The sequence below is a fragment of the Loxodonta africana genome, chromosome 4 (genome assembly GCF_030014295.1).
Source record: "Loxodonta africana isolate mLoxAfr1 chromosome 4, mLoxAfr1.hap2, whole genome shotgun sequence".
NCBI classification, from domain to species: Eukaryota; Metazoa; Chordata; class Mammalia; order Proboscidea; family Elephantidae; genus Loxodonta; species Loxodonta africana.
In genome coordinates, this window is record NC_087345.1 from 130,193,645 (window position 1) to 130,216,466 (window position 22,822).

General features: G+C 37.8%; 2 protein-coding genes across 5 annotated transcripts in view; one reads left to right on the forward strand and one right to left on the reverse strand.

Moving 5' to 3' along the window:
* CLEC12A (C-type lectin domain family 12 member A) overlaps nt 1-22,016 on the reverse strand; it is a 30,545-nt gene extending 8,529 nt beyond the window's left edge. Inside the window, exons 1-5 of one of the 2 annotated variants that reach the window (XM_064284634.1) lie at nt 21,664-22,008; nt 17,749-17,847; nt 17,302-17,469; nt 16,047-16,198; nt 13,803-13,909 (exon numbers count right to left, since the gene is read on the reverse strand). In XM_064284634.1, coding sequence (XP_064140704.1) covers nt 13,803-13,909; nt 16,047-16,198; nt 17,302-17,469; nt 17,749-17,847; nt 21,664-21,754 — 617 coding nt within the window. In that variant the 5' untranslated portion in view covers nt 21,755-22,008. Of the gene's footprint in view, nt 1-13,802; nt 13,910-16,046; nt 16,199-17,301; nt 17,470-17,748; nt 17,848-21,663 lie in introns of both variants that reach the window. The other variant, XM_064284635.1, reaches the window with a different exon arrangement.
* Nucleotides 17,843-22,822, forward strand: part of LOC111750869 (early activation antigen CD69-like) — a 46,528-nt gene continuing 41,548 nt past the window's right edge. For all 3 annotated transcript variants that reach the window (XR_010321912.1, XR_002785922.2, XM_064284636.1), the window contains exon 1: nt 17,843-20,158. The gene's annotated coding sequence lies outside the window, so the exon portion shown is untranslated. The remainder of the gene's footprint in view (nt 20,159-22,822) is intronic.

The following is a 22,822-nucleotide window of genomic DNA, read 5'->3' on the forward strand; positions in this document are numbered from 1 at the left end:
TTGTGACTGCTTAGGAAGGATCCTATAGCTTTACTGCAAGGATGCACCATAATTATTCTTCCAAGACTTCCCCAAAGAGACCTGGAGCCACTCATTCCAATGACTTTGGCTGGGGAGGAGGGATTCTCAAACAAATCAGGAGTAATGAGACACTGAATTGATGCTAATTCCTGTAAACTCCAAAACACTAATGTGAATCACTAGACCCAATGGCAACTTATGGTAGGTAGTCAGTTGATAGATGGAATATTGGCTCATGTGTGGCTACCAGTATGCCCGGTTAGTAAAGGGATACGCCCTGTGATTATTTCTCTGATTTCTGAATGCATAATTGGAATAAAACAATTTGGCAATTGGCACAATCCCCACGTTGGTTCTCTTACAGGGTGAGGGCTGTTACGATAGAAGGGCCAAGTGAAAGCTCCTAGAACTTCTTTTCTCTATAAAGAGAGTTAACCTAAAGTAATACCAGCACCCTGGGTATATAGTAGATTAATGCAACAATCAATGTCTTGAAAATGAAGGAATGTGCTACCTAACTCATCCCTGTTTAACTGACTTATTTGGACTATACAAGAGTCACATGAATCTTGGAGAATGGGAATAAACTACACTAAAATTAATCAGATACTCTCTCAGACATCAAATCTTTACTGAAGCAATTAAACATAGCTCCTTATATTTGGTCTCATTACTATATGATTCCTCCATTCTGCAAATAATTTAATCCACAGAGATCTAGATCACCTAGACATTTTACAAAATATCACACTAGCTTGATGAGCTGCAATTAGCTAGAAAGTTAGAGATAATCTCCACAATAATTCAAGGGCCTACCATCTCATTGTAGTTCCTGGGGGACTCAGTGGTATGGAGCATGTCAAGGTATCATCTCCAAAAACAAACAAAAAAAAACCCAGCACAACGTTTTTTTAGGATTTGGAGGCAACATATACCATATTTGAATGCACTAAGGTGACTCAAGTACAGAATCACCAATAGAAACAGTAATTTACAATAGAAATAAGAGCAATAGAAGGTATGTCAGCAGATCTAGACTGCAGTTCAAGCTTCTGTAATATGTGGGGTTTATGATCCAGCAAATCCAATGATATTCAAGTGTCTGTGGCAAAAGGGGTGTTAAATGGAGCCCCTGGCAAGCAACAATGGAAGAATCAGAGTAGAAGTATGTGCTTGCTGTCTATCTACCAATCTATCTTTAAAACCACGCCTACCATGCAAATCTAACACCAAAGGTTTTGCACTACCCTATCTGCTTTCCTTATTCATCATTCTCTTCTGTGAAAGAAAGAAACTTGGCTCCTACTTTCCAAAATAAATTTATTGTTTACTTATTTGCTCAATGCTAGAATTCACATGATGCATTGCATTGGCCAAATCTTCTGCAAAAATGAAATTTTTCAGGTGTTAAAAAATAAAGATGTCACTTTAAGGACTAAGATGTGTCTGACCCAAGCCATGGCATTTTCAATTCCCTCATATGCACGTGAAACCTGGACAATGAATAAGGAAGCCAGAGGAAGAATTGATGCCTTTGAATTATGGTGTTGGTGAAGAATATGCTACGGACTGCCAGAAGAACGAACAAATCTGTCTTGGAAGAAGTACAGCCAGAATGCTTATTAAAGGAAGGATGGTGAGACTTTGTCTCACATACATGGAACATGTTGTCAGGAGGCACAAGTCCCTGGAGAAGGACATCATGCTTGGTAAAGAAAAGAGTCAGTGAAAAAGAGGAAGATGCTAAATTAGATAGATTGGCACAGGGGCTGCAACAATGGGCTTAAGCATAACGATTGTGAGGATGGTGCAGAAGGGTGGTATTCTGTTGTACAGAGAGGGATGTCGCTATGAGTCAGAATTGACTTGAGGGCACCTAACAACAACAAAAAGAATTCACATGAAATAGTTTCAGAGTTTCTAATCCATGTTGTTGTTGTTTGATGCTGTCAACTCTGTTTGAACAGAAAGAGCCCTACATGCAATAGAAGGAAACACTGCCTGGTTCTGCCCCATCCTCACAATTGTTATTATGTTTGAGCCAGTTGTTACAGCCACTGTGTCAGTTCATCACAATGAGAGGCTTCCTCTTTTTCACTAGACCTCTACTTTACCAAGCATGATGTCCTCCAGGGACTGGCCCCTCCAGATAACATATACTAAATATGTGAGATGAAGTCTTATCATCCTTGCTTCTAATGAGGATTCTGGCTGTACTTCTTCCAGGACAGATTTGATCATTCTTCCGGTAGTTCATGGTATATTCAGTATTCTTTGCCAACAGCATAATTCAAAGGCATTAATTCTTCTGACTCCCTTATTCATTGTCCAGCTTTTGCAAGTGTATGAGCAATTAAAATACCATGGCTTGGGTCAGGTGCACCTTAGTCCTCAAAGTTACATTCTAATCCATACAACTGTGAAATGTTAACTTATAAGCACAGTTCAATACATGTTTATAATGATCTTGTCTTTGGTTTGGGAACATTTAATCAAAAGAGTGGATAGGAGGGGTTTTGTCTTATTTTTTGAAATCACTGTGAATTTTTTTAATCTAAAGTACAAGATAGTTTTAAAAGTCAAAAGTATACAAAAAGGCATATTCAGAAAATTGTTATACCTTGACTTGAGATGGATCACTTTTTCTGTGGCCTTTCTAGCCATGATCTTGTCACTCCGCCTCAAATGACTGGGACTGACTGTGTGAAAGGTTAATTGAGGTCTAGCAACAGGATTGGTCATTTTTGCCATCCCCTTGGGCTTACAATGAGCCACCACAGAGGCATGAGAGTGGATCCTACATCCACCATGGAAGAAGAGCCAGATCATCCTTTGGAACTGGGATCCCTGCTCTGAGAAGCTCCTGGAAAAAGGAGATGAAGACAAAGAGCAAGCTGTAACACTAAAGGCAGCAGAGACCAGGCAGCAGAGACCCAGTAGCAGGAAAACAAACAAATTGGTCTTAGAAGGAGAAGCAGAATGCTCCTTAGAAGTGAGGATACAAGCAGGGCCAAGATGGCAGAGTAGTCAGGCACTTCCACTGGTCCTCATAAAACAAAGACCAAAGGAAAAAAAAAGTGAGTCAGTTATATACATGGCAAGATATGAACTCTAAGCATCAAAGGCAACGTTAAAAAATTGGACTAAGTGACAGGGGGAGGGAGAGAAGGTACAAAAACCGAAAGGAGATGGCGAGTCAGCGGCAGTGCTACAGTCTCTATTCCCCTGTGGCGGGACTGGCAGTAGTGTTTTGAGACATGGCTGCTTCAAGGAAAGAAAGCAAGCAAAGAGGCATACCACACAACCCCAGCTATGACAGCCGTGCGGATGGCGGTGGCATAAAGGACAAGGCTCTTCGGCGAAAGAAGGTAAATGAGGTACTGCAGCCCTGGCCCCGAGCATGAACATGGAGCCAGCACACAAAATCTACACATGCCTCCGGAATCTGATATAAAACAGCATTCTCAGCACAAGATAAATGATTTTGCCTAATTTACTGCACAGATCTAATAGCTCCTCCTTTTGAAAGAACTCTCTCCTATCTATCTGATCCCTCCTCCCTCGGCCCCGTCTAGCTTCATTAACAGTCGATATCCTTGTGCCTGAAATAGGTCCTGCTGCACTCCCTGAGGGATTCCGCTGGTCTTAGAGAAGGAACAAGTTAACAAATGGGGAAATAATACTCTGCTGACTCCCCTAATCTGGAAACTCAGAGCAAAAGTGGCCCCAGTCCAGGCGCAGACTTTGTCTTCACCCCTGCATAGATCCAGGTGGCCCCCTTTACATCAGATAAGATCTGGCTGTTATATTGCAAGGGCGAATCTGTTTGAGGTCTGACTATAACTGTTTTAGCTCTGTGGTGGAGAGTCAGGTTTTTGACATCTGATACCTCTCCGTCTGTTAAACACGGCCCTTAGCTACCCACAGCTAGGGCCTGAACTGGAGGCTCCACCCATACCACCTATCCACCTGCAACAGGGCTTCAAGGATAAGTGGTACCTGCCAGATCTTACACTTAAAAACACTGGTATAGCTGCAGAGCCCACCCAGTAAGTGCTCTAGAAAACAGGCATGTGCCTTCACAGACATTCAGGGGAAAGTTGTCAGCCCCTGCCTTCCTCAAAGTGTGACACACTGCTGCTACCAAAAACATGCACATACACCAATCGCCACTGCTCCTCTAAGATCATAGATGAGAGCCTGCGTCACACACTAGGTGACAGACTACCAGGACACCTGAGCTGAATCCATACAAGAATAGTGAATGGACTCCTAGGATCATATACCTGGTAATAGCTCTAGTCATGAGGTAACAGAACATTAGTGCTTCAAAGGGTATAATAGTCAAGTTATCCCACTCTAGTAGCCTAATATTTTTTGGGGGGAGGGGATATTTTCAAAGCCATGTGTATTTTAAAAGGGTCAAAACGCAGAACAAGCCAAGGAGAACACAGATAAAGCAGTTGAGGGTATAAAGAACATTACTCAGGAGTATCACGAAAAGTTTACTAGGCTGCAAGAATCCACACAGAGAGAGCAAACAGAAATTCAGAAGATTAACAATAAAATTTCCAAATTAGACAACTCTGTAGAGAGTCAGCAGAGCAGAATTGAGGATGTAGAAGCCACAATGTGTGAGATTGATAATAAAACACTTGGCAACAATATAGTCAAAGAAAAAACAGATAAAAGAATTTTAAAAAATGAAAAACCCTGAGAATCCCGTGGGACTGTATCAAGAAAAATAACCTACAAGTGACTGGAGTACTAGAACAGGGAGGGAACACAGAAAATACAGAGAGAATTGTTTAAAATTTGTTGGCAGAAAACCTCCCTGACATCGTGAAAGATGAAAGGGTATCTATCCAAGATGCTTATTGAACCCCATACAAGGTAGATTCCAAAAGAAAGTCACCAAGACATATTATAATGAAACTTGCCAAAACCAAAGATAAACAGAAAATTTTAAGAGCAGACAGGGATAAGGAAAAATTTACCTACAAAGAAGGATCAATAAGAATAAGCTCAGACCAATCAGCAGAAACCATCCAGGGAAGAATGCAATAGGATGATATATATAAAGCATTGAAGGAGAAAAATTGCCAGCCAAGAATCATATAGCCAGCATGAGTGCCTCTGAAATATGAAGGTGAAATTAAGTCATTTCCAGATAAAGAGAAGCTTAAGGAATTTGCAAAAACCAAACCAAAACTAGAAGAAGTACTAAAGGGAATTCTCTGGTTAGAAAATCAATAATATCAGATATCAACACAACACTAGAACTCAGGACAGAGCAACCACATATAAACCCAGATAGGATAATCACAAAAATAAATCAAGATTGAAAAAAAAAAGCTCAAAACAGGGAATCAGCCATATCATTATGTAAAAGATGACAACATTAAATTAATAAGGAGGGACTAAATAACCCAGTCATAGGTCTTCCATACGGAGAGGAAATCAAATTGATATAGGGATATACAAGTTCAGTTTACACTCAGAAAAATAGGGGTAAATATTAAAGTAACCAAAAAGCAGACTAAAAATTCTACACATAAAAATACAATAGAAGAAAAACATAAAAACTCAGCAAAAACAAAATCAACAGCAATGAAAAAGAGGAAAACACAATTTACAAAGACAAACTGCTCAGCACAAAAAAATAAGTGGAAAAATGAAACTGTCAACAACACACCAAAAAAGACATCAATATGACAGCACTAAACTCATGCCTATCTATAATCATGCTGAATATAAACGGACTAAATGCACCAATAGAGAGACAGAGAGCTGCAGAATGGGCAAAAAAAAAAAAAAGAAAAAATCTATAATCTGCCTACAAGAGACACACCTTAGACTTAAAGACACAGACAAACTAAAGCTCAAAGGATGGGGAAAAATATACCAAGCAAACAACAATCAAAAAAGAGCAGGAGTGGCTATACTAATTTCTGACAAAACAAACTTCAAACATAAATCTACCACAAACAATAAGGAAGGACAATATTTAATGATTAAAGCAACACTATACCAGGAGGATGTTACCATATTAAATATTTATGCACCCAATGACAGGCCTTCAAGATACATAAAACAAACTCTAACAGCATTGAAAAGTGATATAGACAGCTCCAGAATAACAGTAGGAGACATCAACACACCACTTTTGGTAAAGGACAGAACATCCAGAAAGAACCTCAATAAACACACCGAAGAGCTAAATGCCACAATCAACCAACTTGACCTCATAGACATATAGAGAACACTCCACCCAACAGCTGTCAAAAATACTTTCTTTTCCAACGCACATGGAACATTCTCTAGACTAGACCACATATTAGGATAAAAAGCACATCTTAACAGAATCCAAAACTCCAAACTATTACAGAACATCTTCTTTGACCATAAAGCCATAAAACTAAAAGTTAATAACAGAAAAATCAGTGAAAAGAAACATATGGAAGCTGAATAATACTTTGTTCAAAAACAATTGGATTAAAGAAAAAATTGGGTATGGAATAAAGAACTTCATTGAATCCAATGAGAATGAAAATACTTCCTGTCAGAACCTTTGGGACACAGCTAAAGCGGTGCTCAAAGGTCTATTTATTTCAATAAATGCACACATACAAAAAGAAGAAAGGGCCAAAATCAAAGAATTATCCCTACAACTTGAATAATAGAAAGAGAGCAAAATAGAAACCCTCAGGCACCAGAAGGAAGCAAATAGTAAAAATTAGAGCAGAATTAAATGAAATAGAGAACAGAAACACAATTGAAAGACTTAACAAGAACAAAAGCTGATTCTCTGAAAAGATGAACAAAATCTATAAACCACGGACCAGACTGACAAAAGAAAAACAGGAGACCAAGCATATAAACCAAGTAAGAAATGAGATGGGCGATATCACAACAGTTGCAACTGAAATTAAAAGAATCATAACAGAATACTATGAAATCCTGTACTGTAACAAATTTAAAAGACTAGAGGAAACGGACAAATTTCTTGAAGCATGTTACCCACCTAAACTAACACAAACAGAGACAGAACAGCTGAATAAACCCATTACAAAAGAAGAGATTGAAAAAGTAATTAAAAAAATCCCAAGAAAGAAAAGCCCTGGCCCCGATGGCTTCACTGGAGAACTCTACCAAACTTTTAGAGAAGAGTTAACACCACTAATAACAAAAGGTATTTCAGAGCAGAGCAAAGGAAGGAATACTCCCCAACTAATTCTATGAAGCCAGCATAACCCTGATACCAAATCAGGTAACAACAACACAAAAAAAGAAAACTACAGACCTATATCTCTCATGAACTTCGATGCAAAAATCCTCAACAAAATTCTACCCAATAGAATTCAACAACATATCAAAAAAATAATTCACCAGCACCAAGTGGGATGCATACCAGGATGCAGGGATGGTTCAACATTAGAAAAACAATGTAATCCATCACATAAATAAAACAAAAGTCAAGACCACATGATCTTATCAATTGATGCACAAAAGGCATTTGACAAAGTCAAACACCCATTCATGATAAAAACTCTCAGCAAAATAGGAAAAGAAGGAAAATTCCTAAACATTATACAGTGCATTTATACAAAACGAACAGCCAACATCACCCTAAACAGAGAGAGACTGAAAGCATTCCCCTTGAGAATGGGAACCAGACAAAGATGCCCTTTATCACCACTCTTATTCAACATTGGGCTGGTGCTCCTAGCCAAAGCTATTAGGTTAGATAAAGAAACAAAGGGCACCCATATTGGCAAAGAAGAAGTAAAGGTATCTCTGTTTGCAGATGACACGATCGTATACACAGAAAAACTAAAGAATCCTCAAGAAAACTACTGAAACTCATAGGAGAGTTTAGCAGAGTATCAGAATACAAGATAAACATACATAAATCAGTTGGATTCCTCTACACCAACAAAGAGAACATCGAAGAGGAAATCACTAAATCAATACAATTTACAATAGCCCCTAAGAAGATCAAATACTTTGGAATAAATCTAACCAGAGATGTAAAAGACCTATATAAAGAAAAATATAAGACATTACTGCAAGAAACCAAAAGAGACCTATATAAGTGGAAAAACATACCTTGTTCGTGGATAGGAAGACTCAATATTGTAAAAATGTGTACTCTACCCAAAGTGACCTATAGATACAACGCAATCCCAAGCCAAATACCAGTGACATTGCTTAACAAGATGGCGAAACAAATCACCAACTTCATACGGAAGGGAAAGAGGCCCCGGATAAGTAAAGCATTACTGAAGAAAAAAGAACAAAGTGGGAGGCCTCACACTACCTGATTTTAGAGCTTATTATACCACCATAGTAGTCAAAACAGTCTGGTACTGGTACAACCACAGATACATAGAATAATGGAACAGAAATGAGAATCCAGACATAAATCCATACACATATGAGCAGATGATATTTGACAAAGGCCCAAAGTCTGTTAAATGGGGACAAGACCGTCTCTTCAACAAATGGTGCTGGCATAACTGGACATCCATCTGCAAAAAATTGAAACAATACCCGTACCTCATATCATGCTCAAAAACAGCTCAAAATGGATCAAAGACCTAAATATAAAATCTAAAATGATGAAGACCTTGGAAGGAAAAAAAAGAGGGAAAACGCTAGAAGTCTTAATGCATGGCATAAACAGTACACAAAATACTACCAACGTTGTACAAACACCAGAGGAGATATTAGATAACTAAAACCAAATCAAACCCATTGCCGTTGAGTCAATTCTGACTCACAGTGACCCTATATGACAGAGTAGAACTGCCTCATATGGTTTCCAAGGAGCACCTGGTGGATTCAAACCGCTGACCTTTTGGTTAGCAGCCGTAGCTCTTAACCACTATGCTACAAGGGTTTCCATTAGATAACTGGGAGCTTCTAAAAGTCAAACACCTATGCTCATCCAAAGACTTCACTTCACCAAAAGAATAAAAAGGTTACCTACAGACTGGGAAAAAGTGTTTAGCTATGACATTTCCGATCAGCATCTGACCTCTAAAGTCTACATGATACTGCCAAAACTCAACAACAAAAAGGCAGATAACCAATTAAAAAATTGGCAAAGGATACGAACAGACACTTTACTAAAGAAGGCATTCAGCCTGCTAACAGATACAGGAGGAAATGCCATGATCATTAGCTATTAGAGAACTGCAAATCAAAACTACAATGAGATTCCATCTCACTCCAACAAGGCTGGCATTAATCCCAAAGACAAAATAATAAATGTTGGAGAGGTTGTGGAGAGATCGGAACACTTATACACTGCTGGTGGGTATGTAAAATGGTACGGCCACTTCTGAAATCAATTTGGCCCTTCCTTGAAAAGCTAGAAATAGAACTACCATAGACTAGCAATCCTACTCCTTGGAGTATACCCTAAAGAAATAAGAGCCTTCACACGAACACATATATGCACATCCATGTTCACTACAGCACTGTTTACAATAGCAAAAATGTGGAAGCAACCAAGGTGCCCATCAAAAGATGAGTGGATAAATAAATTATGGTATATTCACACAATGGAATACTATGCAATGATTAACAACAATGAATCTGAAACATTTCGTAACATGGAGGAAGCTGGAAGGCGCTATGCTGAGTGAAATTAGTCAATGTGAAATTGATTAACATTGTATGAGACTACTATTATAAGAACTCTAGATAAAGTTTAAACACAGAAGAAAATATTCTTTGATTGTTACGAGGGTGGGGAGGGAGGGAGAGGCATATTCACTAACTAGATAGTAGACAAAAAAATTTTTAGGGGAAGGGAGAGCAACATATAACACAGTGATAGTGCAACTGGACTAAGCCAAAAGTAGTTTCCTGAATACAACCAAAAGCTGCGAAGGCCAGAGTAGCAGGGACAGGGGTCTGGGGACCATGGTTGCAGGGAATATCTAGTTCAGTTGGCATAACAAAATGCATTAAGAAAATGGTCTGCACTCCACTTTGGCGAGAGGCATCTGGGGTCTTATATGCTAACAAGTGGCCATCTAAGATGCATAAATTGGTCTCAGCACACCTGGAGCAAAGGAGAATGAAGAACACCAAAGACACAAGGTAAATAGGAGACAAAGAGACACAAAGGGCCACATAAGCCAGAGACTCCATCAGCCTGCAACCCAAAGAACTAGATGGTGACCGGCTACCCTAGATCACTGCAGAGAAACCCTGATGGAGCAGGAGAACCACAGGATGCAGATCTTAAATTCTCGTAGAAAGACCAGGCTTAGTGGTCTGACTGAGAGTGGAGGGACCCTGAAGATCTTGGTCCCTGGAGTCTTTGATAGCCCAAGATTGCAACCATTCCTGAAACCAACTGTACAGACAGGGATTGGCCTGAAGTATAAGAGAGATAATGATGCTGGTGAGGAGTGAACTTCTTGGCTCAAGTAGACACGTGGGACTATGTGGGTGACTCCTGTCTGGTGGCAAGATGAGAAGGAAGACTGGGACAGGAGCTGGTTGAATGGACATGGGAAATACCAGGTGCAGAGTCGGAATGTGCTGTCTCATTAAGGGGAGAGCAGATGGGAGCACATGGCAGGGTGTGTATGGCCTTTTGTTTGAGAGACTGCTTTGATTTGTAAACTTTCACCTAAAGTATGATAAAGAAAATTAAAGAAAAAAAGGGAGAACAGCAAGACTTCAGCTCTCTTAGTTTGGGTAAGTCATCAGGACAGAGCAATTGCTAGAAAAGGACATCATGTTTAGCAAATAAGGGCCAGTGAAAACGGGAAACCCTCAATGAGATGACTTGACACAATAGTTGCGACAATAATTTCAAATATACCATGACCTTGAAGATGGCACAGGACCTGGCAATGTTTAGTTCTGCTATCACAGGGTAGCCTTGTGTTGGAATCAACTCCACAATAATTAACAGCAATACGTTCTAGTTTTGTCCTTGTATGGTGGGTGTATACTAACTTTTTTTTCAAATTCATAGCTAGTTGCTCTGATTGTATTTATTGGGATTTGTCATTTTACTGATCAATTTTAAATGCGTAGGGTTTCCCTTAATTTTTTTTCTATTCTCTTCAGCGTTTAGTGTTCTTTTTGTTCACAGCTAACATCTAGTTGGCCCCCAAATCATGGTACCCCGTGCACAACCAGATCAGACTATCATGGTGAGTCACAGGGTTTTCATTGGCTGATTTTTGGAAGTGGATCTCCAGGTACTTTTTCCTAGTGTGCCTTAGGATGGAACTAACTAGCACATATTTTTATATGCTCCTTCATATTAGTCTTTCATCTTTAATCACATACTCATTAAAGACTATTACTTTTCCTCTGAGTATAGTTTCTGCAATTTCTTATAGTTTGGTTGTGATGTATTTTTCTAACAAATTTGCTTTTTGCCTAGAATTTATTTTTGGGCAATAACTGTTTTAAATTCAAGTTCAGATTTCCCCATTTTATAATTTTCATCCGAAGTTATCAGTAGAAAATAATCTTAAAATTTAGAATTTATTGAAGTTTGTTTTCTGAAAAATTTGTAGCTGATCTTTGAGGAAATTACGTTATAGACTAGATAAATATCTCCATACCTATCTGTCCGTATATTTGCTCATATGTTGCAAATTTACTCTTATATTTAAGCAATCATTTTCATAATGTTACTTAGATCCTTTTTTAATCTTTAAAACTGTTTCCACTCTGAAAGAGGAATGTAAAATTTATTTTTATAATTCTATTTATTAAGTTTTAAATTACTAAATTGTTTTGTTTACTTATGTAGAATCTACATTGTTTGGTATACATATGCTAAGACTATTACTGTCTCATAAATCCAGCCTTTTGTCATCACATATCTCTCTGTCTTATATTTGGCTTTTAACTTGAAATTCCTGTTAATAATATTAATATTACAATATCATTATTATAATAAGATTGCTTTCTATTTATTTGCATTTCCTGATATGTATTTGCTATTTTTTTATTTTTTTATACTTTGACACCATGTTTTAGAAACAACTTATAACTGAATTTATTAAGAACATTTGACAGTTTTAACATGTCTCTAGAGGATTCAGCTTTCTTTCTTCAGTTGTTTTGATATATTAATTTTACTCTTTCATCTTGCTCCATGTTCACTACTTATTCCACACTGTGTTTTTTTCGTTTTTATTTTTCTTCATTTTTTGTGGTTTATCCACCTTTTTATTTCATTATACATGTATACATTTTTTTCCTCTAGTTAATTCTGACTTATGATGACCCATGCGTAACAGAGTAGAACTGTACTCCATAGGTGTACATTAATTTTTTGAAAGTAGATCAGTAGGTCTTCGTTCTCAGACACCTCTGGGTGGACTTGAACCTCCAAACTTTCAGTTAGCACCCAAGCTCATTAAAGCTTTTTACCACCAGGTTTTCTATGAGTTGGAAGCAAATTGATGGCAACAGGATTTTTTTTTTTTTTTGCATCATTAGTCCTTGGTAATTAGAAACATCTACTGTGTTCTCCACTCTATTGCGGATTACCTTCCCATTTGCTATAATTACAACTAAGCACACATTATTCTACTATATTCTCAACACGAGATTCCATCTATAGTCTCCAGACACGTACACTACTTTGCCTCTAGTTCTTCACTCCAAGTAGTACCTTTACAGCATATATTCTTCCTTCCTCCATTTTTACATATCCTTTCCCCATTCTGTCCTCTCATTGCCCAACCATCAAAGATAGTGCCACCTTTTTTTCTGACCCCAAAGCCTAAACCCACTATTTCTTTCTGAAGGAAAAAACAAACAAAATGGCAAAACTTGCATTTGCTCCTGACCCACTGTGCTGAGGATGCAGGAATCAGTGCTTAGATTCAGTGCGGCAGCACCCCACACAGGTGCCGCTGAGTTCTCTCCTGTTAGTTCTCTCAACTAACAGACCAGTGTTCACTCTTGGGCTTCCAACAGTATTCACCACTTTGAGACTCCTGTTTCTCTCTTTGGTCTGACCCTATCTGCTTCCCAAAGGTGGGATTATAAAATAGAATGGAATTTCAGAGTCGTTTTTATGTAAAGCAGTGAAGTGTCTTTCCCATTACAAGCTGGACAAATACAGTATAAAAGTCCACTAATAATAGCATAGGCATAAACACGTTCCTCAAGGTATTACACAACAAAATATTAGATACGGCCCACGCATGCAATATGCCGTGCTAAATTCGCTTCATTCTCTTGACTTAAAATGCGCTTCTAGACTGTCTCTATATATTTCACTCAAAAATGTCCTTTTGAAAGGTCAGTTATAACACACATTTCAAAGCTAAAATCTATTTTGGTTATTTTATATATTTTTACTGAAGCATTTATTATATTCTATTCTGTTTATCTCTGGATTGTTTATCAATCTGCACATGCAATTGATAACTAACTTAAGAGAAGAATCAATCTTTCACTTCTATTTGTATCTCCAGCACTTCGTCTCATTTTTAGTGTAGGTTAGAGTACAGTGAATTTTGTTGACCTCTAGAATTTCCTTAGACGAAAGTATTAGTCACTGAAGTTCTACCATATGTGGCTCTTAAACTTAGTATTGGTCAAAATAAGGACATTTATTGCAACTTTCTACATTTTCAAACATCAGAGAAGCCTGATAGAAAAGAGTTCTTGATGCATGCAGTTCCAGTCGAAGCTGATTGTAATTGGAATCTAAATGATCCAAAGGGAAATAACTCCACGCAAATCCAAGTAGAAAAAATTTGGCAAGAAATGAGGCTTACCAGTCAGAAGAGTTAATTTTGTCTTTCAAGAGCATATAGTCGTATCTCTTTTGTCCCGGAGATAATCCCAGCCAAACGTCATTAAACCTCTGGAGTTTTACAAATTCCTACCAGAAATAGAGGTGATCTGATTAAAATTTTTTTTTCTCATTTCTGCACCTTACCTCCTTACATGATTTTTTGCAAGCTACTTTTTAAAGGTAACATATTTTAGGTAACATTGTACTACTACTTGTCAACACCATCACAGGAAATGGAAAGAGTGCTTGCTTTGATAACCTCCTCATGATGCGGGTCGTGAAGAAGGGATTCCTGCTCTAGGGTGAGGGGAATGGCTGAACACACAGCACACAGCACTGCACAGATGAGATGGGCAGCAGTTTGTTAGTCACACGCACTCAGCTCAGGGAAGGAGGACACCAGCTGCCATGCAGGGCTACACAGGGGTTGTACTCGGGAACAGTGTGAACAAGCAGGGGCTTCGGAGGCAGGCTCTGTATTATCAAGGATGGGGTGCCCCTTGGTTTCTAAGGGAGGATGTGATTGGCTTGTTTGTATAATTCAGTGAACTGGCAGAAAACAAATACCTAGCCTACTACTCAGGGATAAGCAGGAGCTGATGTTAGCCCATGTGACAAGGAGTGTTCTTTGACTAATGGACCTAATCTGTGGGGGTGGGAAACTTGCAGTTAGGCCATTTGAGCCTTCACCCCTTCACCCCCTGCGGTACCAAGGCAGCACATAATATTGAACATTAATTTTAGATCCTACATCACAGTGCCCCTTACTATAAGATTTCCTCCAGCATTTGTACACTATGAAGTACTGTCTCACATGAAGAAAGGATCTACATTTCCATGCATAACTTTAAGTTAGGGTCAATGAAAGTTCACAAGTTACAGGATGCAAATATTTGAGTACTAAACATTCAGTCCAGGGCAAAAGAGGTAGTTAATGACTGTAAACTTAAGTTAATAGAAACGGAAAAAGAATAGGTGAAAAATGCAGCAAAGTCAGACGAGAGTGCTTATAAGAACAGAATTTGGAATCAACCCAATGCAGTTGAAGTAACATTTTTTTTTCTTATTCCAGGCTTTTTTTTTTTTTTAATAAGTAACTATGAATGTGTCATTTGAGAATGATAGAGAGAGAAAGAGATTGATTTCCTGTTGTATAAAGATTGACAAATATTCTCATAGCAGGGAAGCAGAGTCTCTTAGGAAAATGTAATTTTGCATAAAGAATAAATATATGATTATTTCCTGAGACATCAAAACAGAGTAATAAAAAAGCGTGGAGAGATTATTTAGATCCAAGAAAACATTAAATAAGTAAAATAAATAGATAAACCTACTAGAGAACTCATTTTTCCTGAGACCCAAAGACTCAGTGCCATATAAATGGTTGGTATTTGACTTTGCCATCCCAGCTCAATATTTACTTTTACATATTTTGATGACCTTTTCTAGGCATTGGCCTTTCGTGAGAAACTGTCCAGTGTGAGTGAGCCAAAGCCTTGTCATCCTCATTTCTAAGGAGCATTCTGATAGGATTTTTTCTAAGATTGATTATATTTGATAAAGTAAAGGGTCAGCAAAAATGAAGAAAACCGTTAAAGAGATGAATTGATATCGGAGCCATGGCAATGGGCTCAAAATGTCCATAACATGAAGATGGCTCAGGATTAGGCACCATTTCATCCTGTTTTACATAAGGTAGCCATAAGGCAGAACCAAGCAGATGGGGACTAACAATAGTTATTTCATCAAAACCATCTGCTGTCCTAGGATATCTTAACTTTTCCTCTTCATTAAAAAAAAAAAAAAAAAAGAAACCCAAAATGGTGAAAACAATTTCCGCCTGTGTAGCTTTTATGGAATTAGTAACCCTTAGAAATAATCCCCAGATTCCCTGTTTTTAGATAAATGTTCAGAAGCTGTGTTCTGAGATTTGATTTCAGAGCTCCAGTTGGAAATATTAAGACCTGAGTATTCCGGGTATGTTGTATCTATGCATACACCCATCAGTTTCTAAGTACCCCAGTGATCCTAAGGTCCTAGGCTAAAGAATAATACGACTTATCTTGGCTATGATACACAAAGGTAAGTCAGTTGATATCTCAACTAAAATAGGCAGAATCATGTCAGGGTTAATATATTTCTCCCTCCAAACGTCCCACTGCTTTCTATTCTTTGATGGAAAAGGGATTTCCATCCTCACAGGTAGAGAGCCGTGGGTCCTTACCAAAACACTTTCTGACGTAATCTTCAGTAGACTGGCATTCCAAGCAGAACATCTGCTTATACTGTTTTGCCATGTTTCAGCATCATCAGATAAGCCATAACAGGTGTCCTCATGCCACAGCCATTTCTCTGGACAAGGTTTACATTTGTGCTCTGGAAGAAGAACATGGTTTCATGTCACCTGTATTGTTATTCTCTGTCATTTTTGTCTTTACCTCTGAATTACTTTGATTAAATTCACTTGTATTTCTTCTTTTTTAATCAAAAGAGAAGAAAAAGAATTCCATATTCTAGATCTCTACCTTATAATAAGGAGTCCCCAGGTGTTGAAAATGGTGAATGTACTTGGCTGCTAATGAAAACACCAGAGGTTCAAGTCCACCCAGAAGCACCTTGGAAAATAGGCCTAGTGAACCAGCCACTGAAAATCAAACAGAGCACAGTTCTACTCTGACACACATGGGGTTGCCATGAGTAGAGCTGACTCCACAGCAACGGGTTACATGTCACTATAATGTGTCCAACACATAACCTGAAGCACCGATTTCAAATTAAGCACCTGGATTCCAGTCTAGCGCGTCTTCCTACTTTAGGAGTCCTGAAGGATGATTCATTACTTTTCCTATCTCCTTATTTCATTTTTTAACCCTCCCTGGCAATAAAATCTAATCACAAGAAGTATTCTATGTGGGGGAATCAACCCAAAATACCTGCGTGAACCATGTCTTCTCCAATAAGAGCACCTCTAGCTCTCTGACTTACTGGATACTTCAGAGGCTTCTCAGGAGCTCAAACAGCTCATAAGACTACAAATATAATCCCTGAATATTTTTTTCCTACTGACTATTTTTCTCCTCAAGCATTGACTATAATTTAGGAACTAGGTTGCCTATGCAGTGATATCCTTTCAGACCTATCTTCTATTGACCTCAGTGCCTCAGAATAACAGTAGTAAATGTCAGATAAGAGAAAATGCATCCTATGAAAATAATGGGATTGGCCTCACCATTAATGTGTAATGTTTTATGGGTAACTGTCACTCCTTGACAATTTGGGGGCTTACAGTTATTATTCCTTTTTCTATTTTTCTTCTAAGTGTGAGGTAATATCAATGAGTTCTCTGGCAGCAATACTTAATCTCCTCATTCAAATAACGGCTCCATCAGGAAAGGCCCTTAGTTACTGACAAAATGATTCTCAATTGACTCTAAAGTTTAGTTCACCGTCTAATAACTCAGAGAGGAATTCAAGGCTACCTTTTTGGGTTTTGTATAGCTCACGACACAATTCGGTGGCTATCTTTTGCAGTGTGATGGAAATATTCATGATGCTTCTGTGTTGCAGAGAAATATTTCTCTCAAGTTCTTCTTTGAGATTTTGCAGTTTATTCAGTTTTCTCATTTCTATCTTCGAGGTTCTGTAAACTCCAGATCAAAAAAAAAAAAAAAAAGAGCTAATCAAATATTTTTATCCCTGAATAGAACTGGCACCTCCTTTTTGCAGAAATAATACTGAGCAGATTAAAGGGGTAGAGAAGTAGTTGCTACACAGGAGTGAGAGAAAAAACTAAATACTGTGTTTATGTACCAAGTTGTAAGTGCCCTTTTTGGACACATCACCTATAATAACCCTAATGTCTCAAATCAAAGAGAAAATTTTGGTTGTAAAATTCATGCAATTCTAGGTGCTGAAGGAATACGTACATATGCTTCCCAAGATTCCCAATCCAATCAGCAGTAGAAGGCATAGAAGACTCAGGGCCCAGGTAGTTCGACGCCACACCCGGGATGGAGCAGAAGGTGCTGTGGGAGGCAAAATCATCATAGAGGTCTGGAAATGGTATACTTCTTAATGGGACTGATTGATTGATTTTTGCCAATTTTTTTTTAACATTTTCTTCTAAAGAAATATGATTTGCCAGAAACCACAGGCATTTAAAAAATCTTTCAGAAGAAGTCAAGAATAAGTAAAAAAAATTTAGTGTGCATGCAAATTGATTCTCACAGGAGAGGCAGTAAACTGATAGGCCAATTCAAGAAATGAAGAGTCAAAAGCAGGATTTATAAAAGAGAGAGGGAGAAAGTTAACCAATCTGGATACATTATTATCTTATTTGTACACATTTGGGAGAAATCAAACAGCCGTACTAACAAAGAAGTAACCTGGGTGTTCCTTGCTTTAGCAGCTAACATAGGGTGACAAAGAAAATAATTCCCTTTGTGTATGGATTCCCCAGAGCACCCTGAATTATTATTAAGTCATTGTATTCTATAAATACATTATGTGTACGTGTGAAGACTAGATATTTCAAGAAAATATAATTTGGTGATCACATGATAATCTTACTAAACTTCTGTTAAATACCCATCAACTCAATTGGTGGTGTAATAATATTTTGAAGTACAGGGAGGATTGCCAAGAAAATGTGTAAGTTTCTTCATACTTTGGAAAATAGTAGTGAAAGATCTACTTTTGAGGTCTGAGCTAAGATTAAAATGATGATTTCAAGTGCTTTCTTTTGAATTATTTTCTCACTTATTCAAAAGATATTTATTTAGGACTTTTATACATTACATAGTATTCTACATGCTAGCAATATAGGAGTGAGTAAAACACAAAGGCCCTGGCTATCATAGAAGTTAATTTCAATTGTGAGAGAAAATAAATGAACAGATAGGTAAATAAATAGACAAATAAATAATAGGGAAAATCTCAAGTTGTACTATGCTATGCAGAGATTTGAAATCAAGTGATAATATAGAAAGTGGCTAACTCACACTTTATGGCTAATGGGAACCGGCAAGCAAAATCAGTGGAAAGAACGTTCAAAGACACCAGCAACATCAAGAGGAGAGAACCTTATTTGGGGAAAAGCTTTGCCTATTTGGAAAGCAAAAGAAATCCAGAGTGACTAAAGAATTGTGGTCAAGGCAGGATATGATGTCAGAAGAGGTCAAAGAGAAAGGAAACAGACAGACAAAGGCATTGTTAGCCAGAGAAACAAGGTTGCATTTTTTCAGAAATCACCAGAAATGTTTAACTAGAAGAGAAAAATAGCTGATTTCTTTCTTTTCTTCTTCTTCTTTTTTTTTTTTTAAAGAAAGATTACTGTGACTTCATGTGAAGAATGAATTTTGGGCTACAGTACTGAAATCAGGGAAAATAGTACAAAAGTGAATGCAATATACCTTCTGAGAGAAAACAGCATCCTGATTTACTAGTCGTAAGGAATGTGATAACCCATGAGTAGATTAAGGATGCATTTTGAGGTCAGAATTTACAGCATACCTTTATGAATTATTTATAGCAGATTTTTGATTTGCAAAACTTGGTGGATACTGAACATACACACAGTTACAAACAATATAGCGTAGTGATAAAAAGCACAGCACAATCTCTAGAAGCAGAATACTCAGTTTTGAAAACATGTTCTGTGGCTTATAATTTGTGGGTCCTTGAGCAAGTTACTTAGCCTCTGTATGCCTCCGTTTCTACATTAGTATATACCCACCAAAACCAAAACCGTATATAGGAAGACCATAAAGATTGGAAAAGTAAATGATTTAATGTATTTGATATATACAATGCAGTCATTACAGTTCTGGCACATAGTAAATATTTGATCATTAAAATAATATTTGATCATTAAAATATTTGATCATTGCTCGATTTTTATTTCTGTATCTAATGAGATGAGGATGATTGGGGAGAGTGAGCAGGTTCAAGGAGAAAATAAATATTTCTATTTTTTTGATTTTTAATTTGAAATGAATTTAGACATCTGTATGGAAATGTCAAATAGACACCAGAATTTTGTAGTCTAGAGATCCAAAGATAGGCCATAAAGAGATATTTGGGAGTCATTGTGTTTGAAGGCAAAGGATTGAATGAGGTAACCTATAAAAGTATATTAAGTGGCAAAAGAAAGGGGGACCCAGAACAGAGCCCTGAAGTGTTCCAACATAGAGAATTTGATCAGGGATAAGAATCAAAACAGGAAGCTGAGAGGGAGCAGGCACTGTGATAGCAGAAAACCAGATGCTGTGTGTCCATGAGGATATGCAAAGAAAGTGTTTAAAGAAGAAGGACTATTCACCTTAGTGAATGTTGCAGGTAAGTCAAGTAATAAAAGAACAGAGATGTGACCATTGTGATGATATAAGGAGACCACCGGTTATCTAGACAAGAGCAGTAGTTCATGGAATAACGAAGGCAGAAACCTAATTCAGTCAGGTGAGAAGAAAATGAGAGGTGAGGTACTGGAAGTCAGTAACTTCAGATAATGCTCTCAATAAGTTTGATTGAGACAGAAAACTAAAGAAATGGAACACTAGATGGAAAGGTGGAAGTAGACAATCGAGGATTGTGTCTTGTTAAGCCAGAAAAAGTAGAGTATGTCAGGGCACTAAGGGGGAACATTCAACTACATAATGAGGAAAGATCAACGCAGCAGGGGAGCAAGAAGAAAATCACAGAAAAAAATGTACTTGCAAAAGACGGGCTGGAATTCAGAGCAAAATGAGTAGGGTGTCTTTTGATGAAAGCAAGCAAGTATTTTGTAAATAGTATCTAGAAGGAAGGCTAAGACAGCGAGTACAGATATGGCAGAATGGAAATTTGGGTAGTAGAAAAAGGTGTAGAATGAAGCAGAAAGAAAGGCCATCGGTGAAAGTACACTGGGGTTGAGAGAGTGTATTTTTTAACCAGTGGTGCTTAGCTATTCAAAGGGGGCAGAGTGGGAGGATATTTGTATTTAACCACTATTGAGTTTTTGAAGGAAAAAACAAAATACATTGAAGTGGGTGAGTGAGAATGTAATGGTAGGTATTACATGATATATACTTTTTACTATGTAACATAGACTCTAAGCTGGGTAATAGGAAAATTAAAAAGCATTGAAGAAGTAAAGATGGCATGACTTCACATTTCCATGGTGTTGAAGCATTTCTGATTTGAAAATTTAGAATACAGCATATTAGAAGGAAAAGAAATGGGAAGGGATGGAATGGGATGCTAAAAGTCATTATGTTGGCAAAGTTCTAGTTGTTAGCCCACCAGTGAGCCCATCCTGATATCCCATAAAATAAAGGAGAAATGCAAGGAAGGAAAAAAGACAGAAAATATTACAAAATCCCTACACTCTTCTTTCCAAACAAGAAAATCTGTATAAAAGAATAATCACATAGAATTATTCTGTTACTCTTCCTGAAGATTTAGCATGTGACTATAAATGGATCTGAGATCTAACAATTTATGAAATAATGTTTCTGTTCATAGTAATCTTAGAGTTTCAAAGATGTCATATGTTGTTGACAAAATCTTAAATAAAACATGAGAATTCTTCTGTCACTCCCTTCTCTATTCATTGTTTCTACCAACATTAAAAATGGATAAAATTTCATAGACTGCTGGTGTTTGAGGCACTAATCAGTGCTTCTTGAAGAGCTTCTATAATCATTTTGTATGGCTCCTTCTGGCAACTTCTGTAAAAATGGTAGCCTTAACTAACAATTTAAGCTAAAAGAATACCGATATCATTGTCAATTCACTAATACCTAAGACGTAGGGCTATAACCACTTCTACCACCTTGCAACACATTCAGAGCACAAAAGCTTACCTTTTTTCTCCAAATGGTCAGATTCCTGAATAGTTTCTGTCTTACTGGAGTGCTGGAAGTTTAGATCTGCATAAGTAACTTCTTCAGACATTGGTGGATAGGCAAAGAATGTGCCACAGGCTGTAAAAATAATAATAATAAAACAAAAGATGGGGCAGAACTAACAGAGTTGAATGGTAAACAGGATCTGATATTTTAAGTCTAGATGTTTAAATTCCCAATTATAAATCCGCTGTGTCAATCGTGCGTACGTCTGCAAATAAACTGTAATCCACCTGCAACCTCAGAGAAGAGCAGAGGAGCTATTGCAAATGTTGCAAGAGAGAACAAACTTCTTCCTCTTATTGCTTCCCTTTTCTGGTCACCGTGAGTCAGAGTTAAAACTAACAAGAACTAACAGCAACTGCAGAAACTAACAACAACATCACCAATCACAGAAAAAGCCTTTTTTGAAATTGTGTTTGGGTAATGTAATCAGTATTCTCCACGAGGGGGTCACTAGCATCATGTGGTGGTGCAATTATAACCCAAGATTTATTGGAGAAAAACTTTCAATGAGAAGCTACAGAAAGGACAGACGCAGTCCGCGAAGAACACCGGTTATTCCACCACAGTGGCCTGACACAGAAGTTTTGTATGTGTTATGGCTAAGGTTCCAACTGAGAAGGGCTGCCTTAGCCAGGAGAATGAACACGCACAGAAAACAGTCCAGAGAGGAGAGAGCAAGTCCTGCCCTTCAGGCTGTTACTAAGGCAACAGTTAGCCTCAGAGGAACTAGGACAAATCTAGTTTCTCTAAGTGAAAAAAAAAAATTAAGGAACCTAGGGCGCAGGAACCATGTTTAGGGCCCAGGAACCATGTCAGAGAGTATACTCATGGTCCAAGTGCATACCCCAGATTCTAGAAACAGCTTAACATGCCAGGAAAGCTGGGGTCAGTCTTAACTGTCTCTCTGAAGACTCAGTAGAGACAAATCTTAGCTAAACTACCAAAAACGAGGAGGGAATGAGCATCAGGGTCATGCCGATTTGTGCCTCATCAGCTGGACTCAGCATTCATAGGTGAAGGGGTTGAATGATTTCTGAATCAATTTCTTAATCAATTTTCGCTGACACTCTACTTTACCAGACAAGAGTTTCTTCTCCAGGGACTGGTCCTT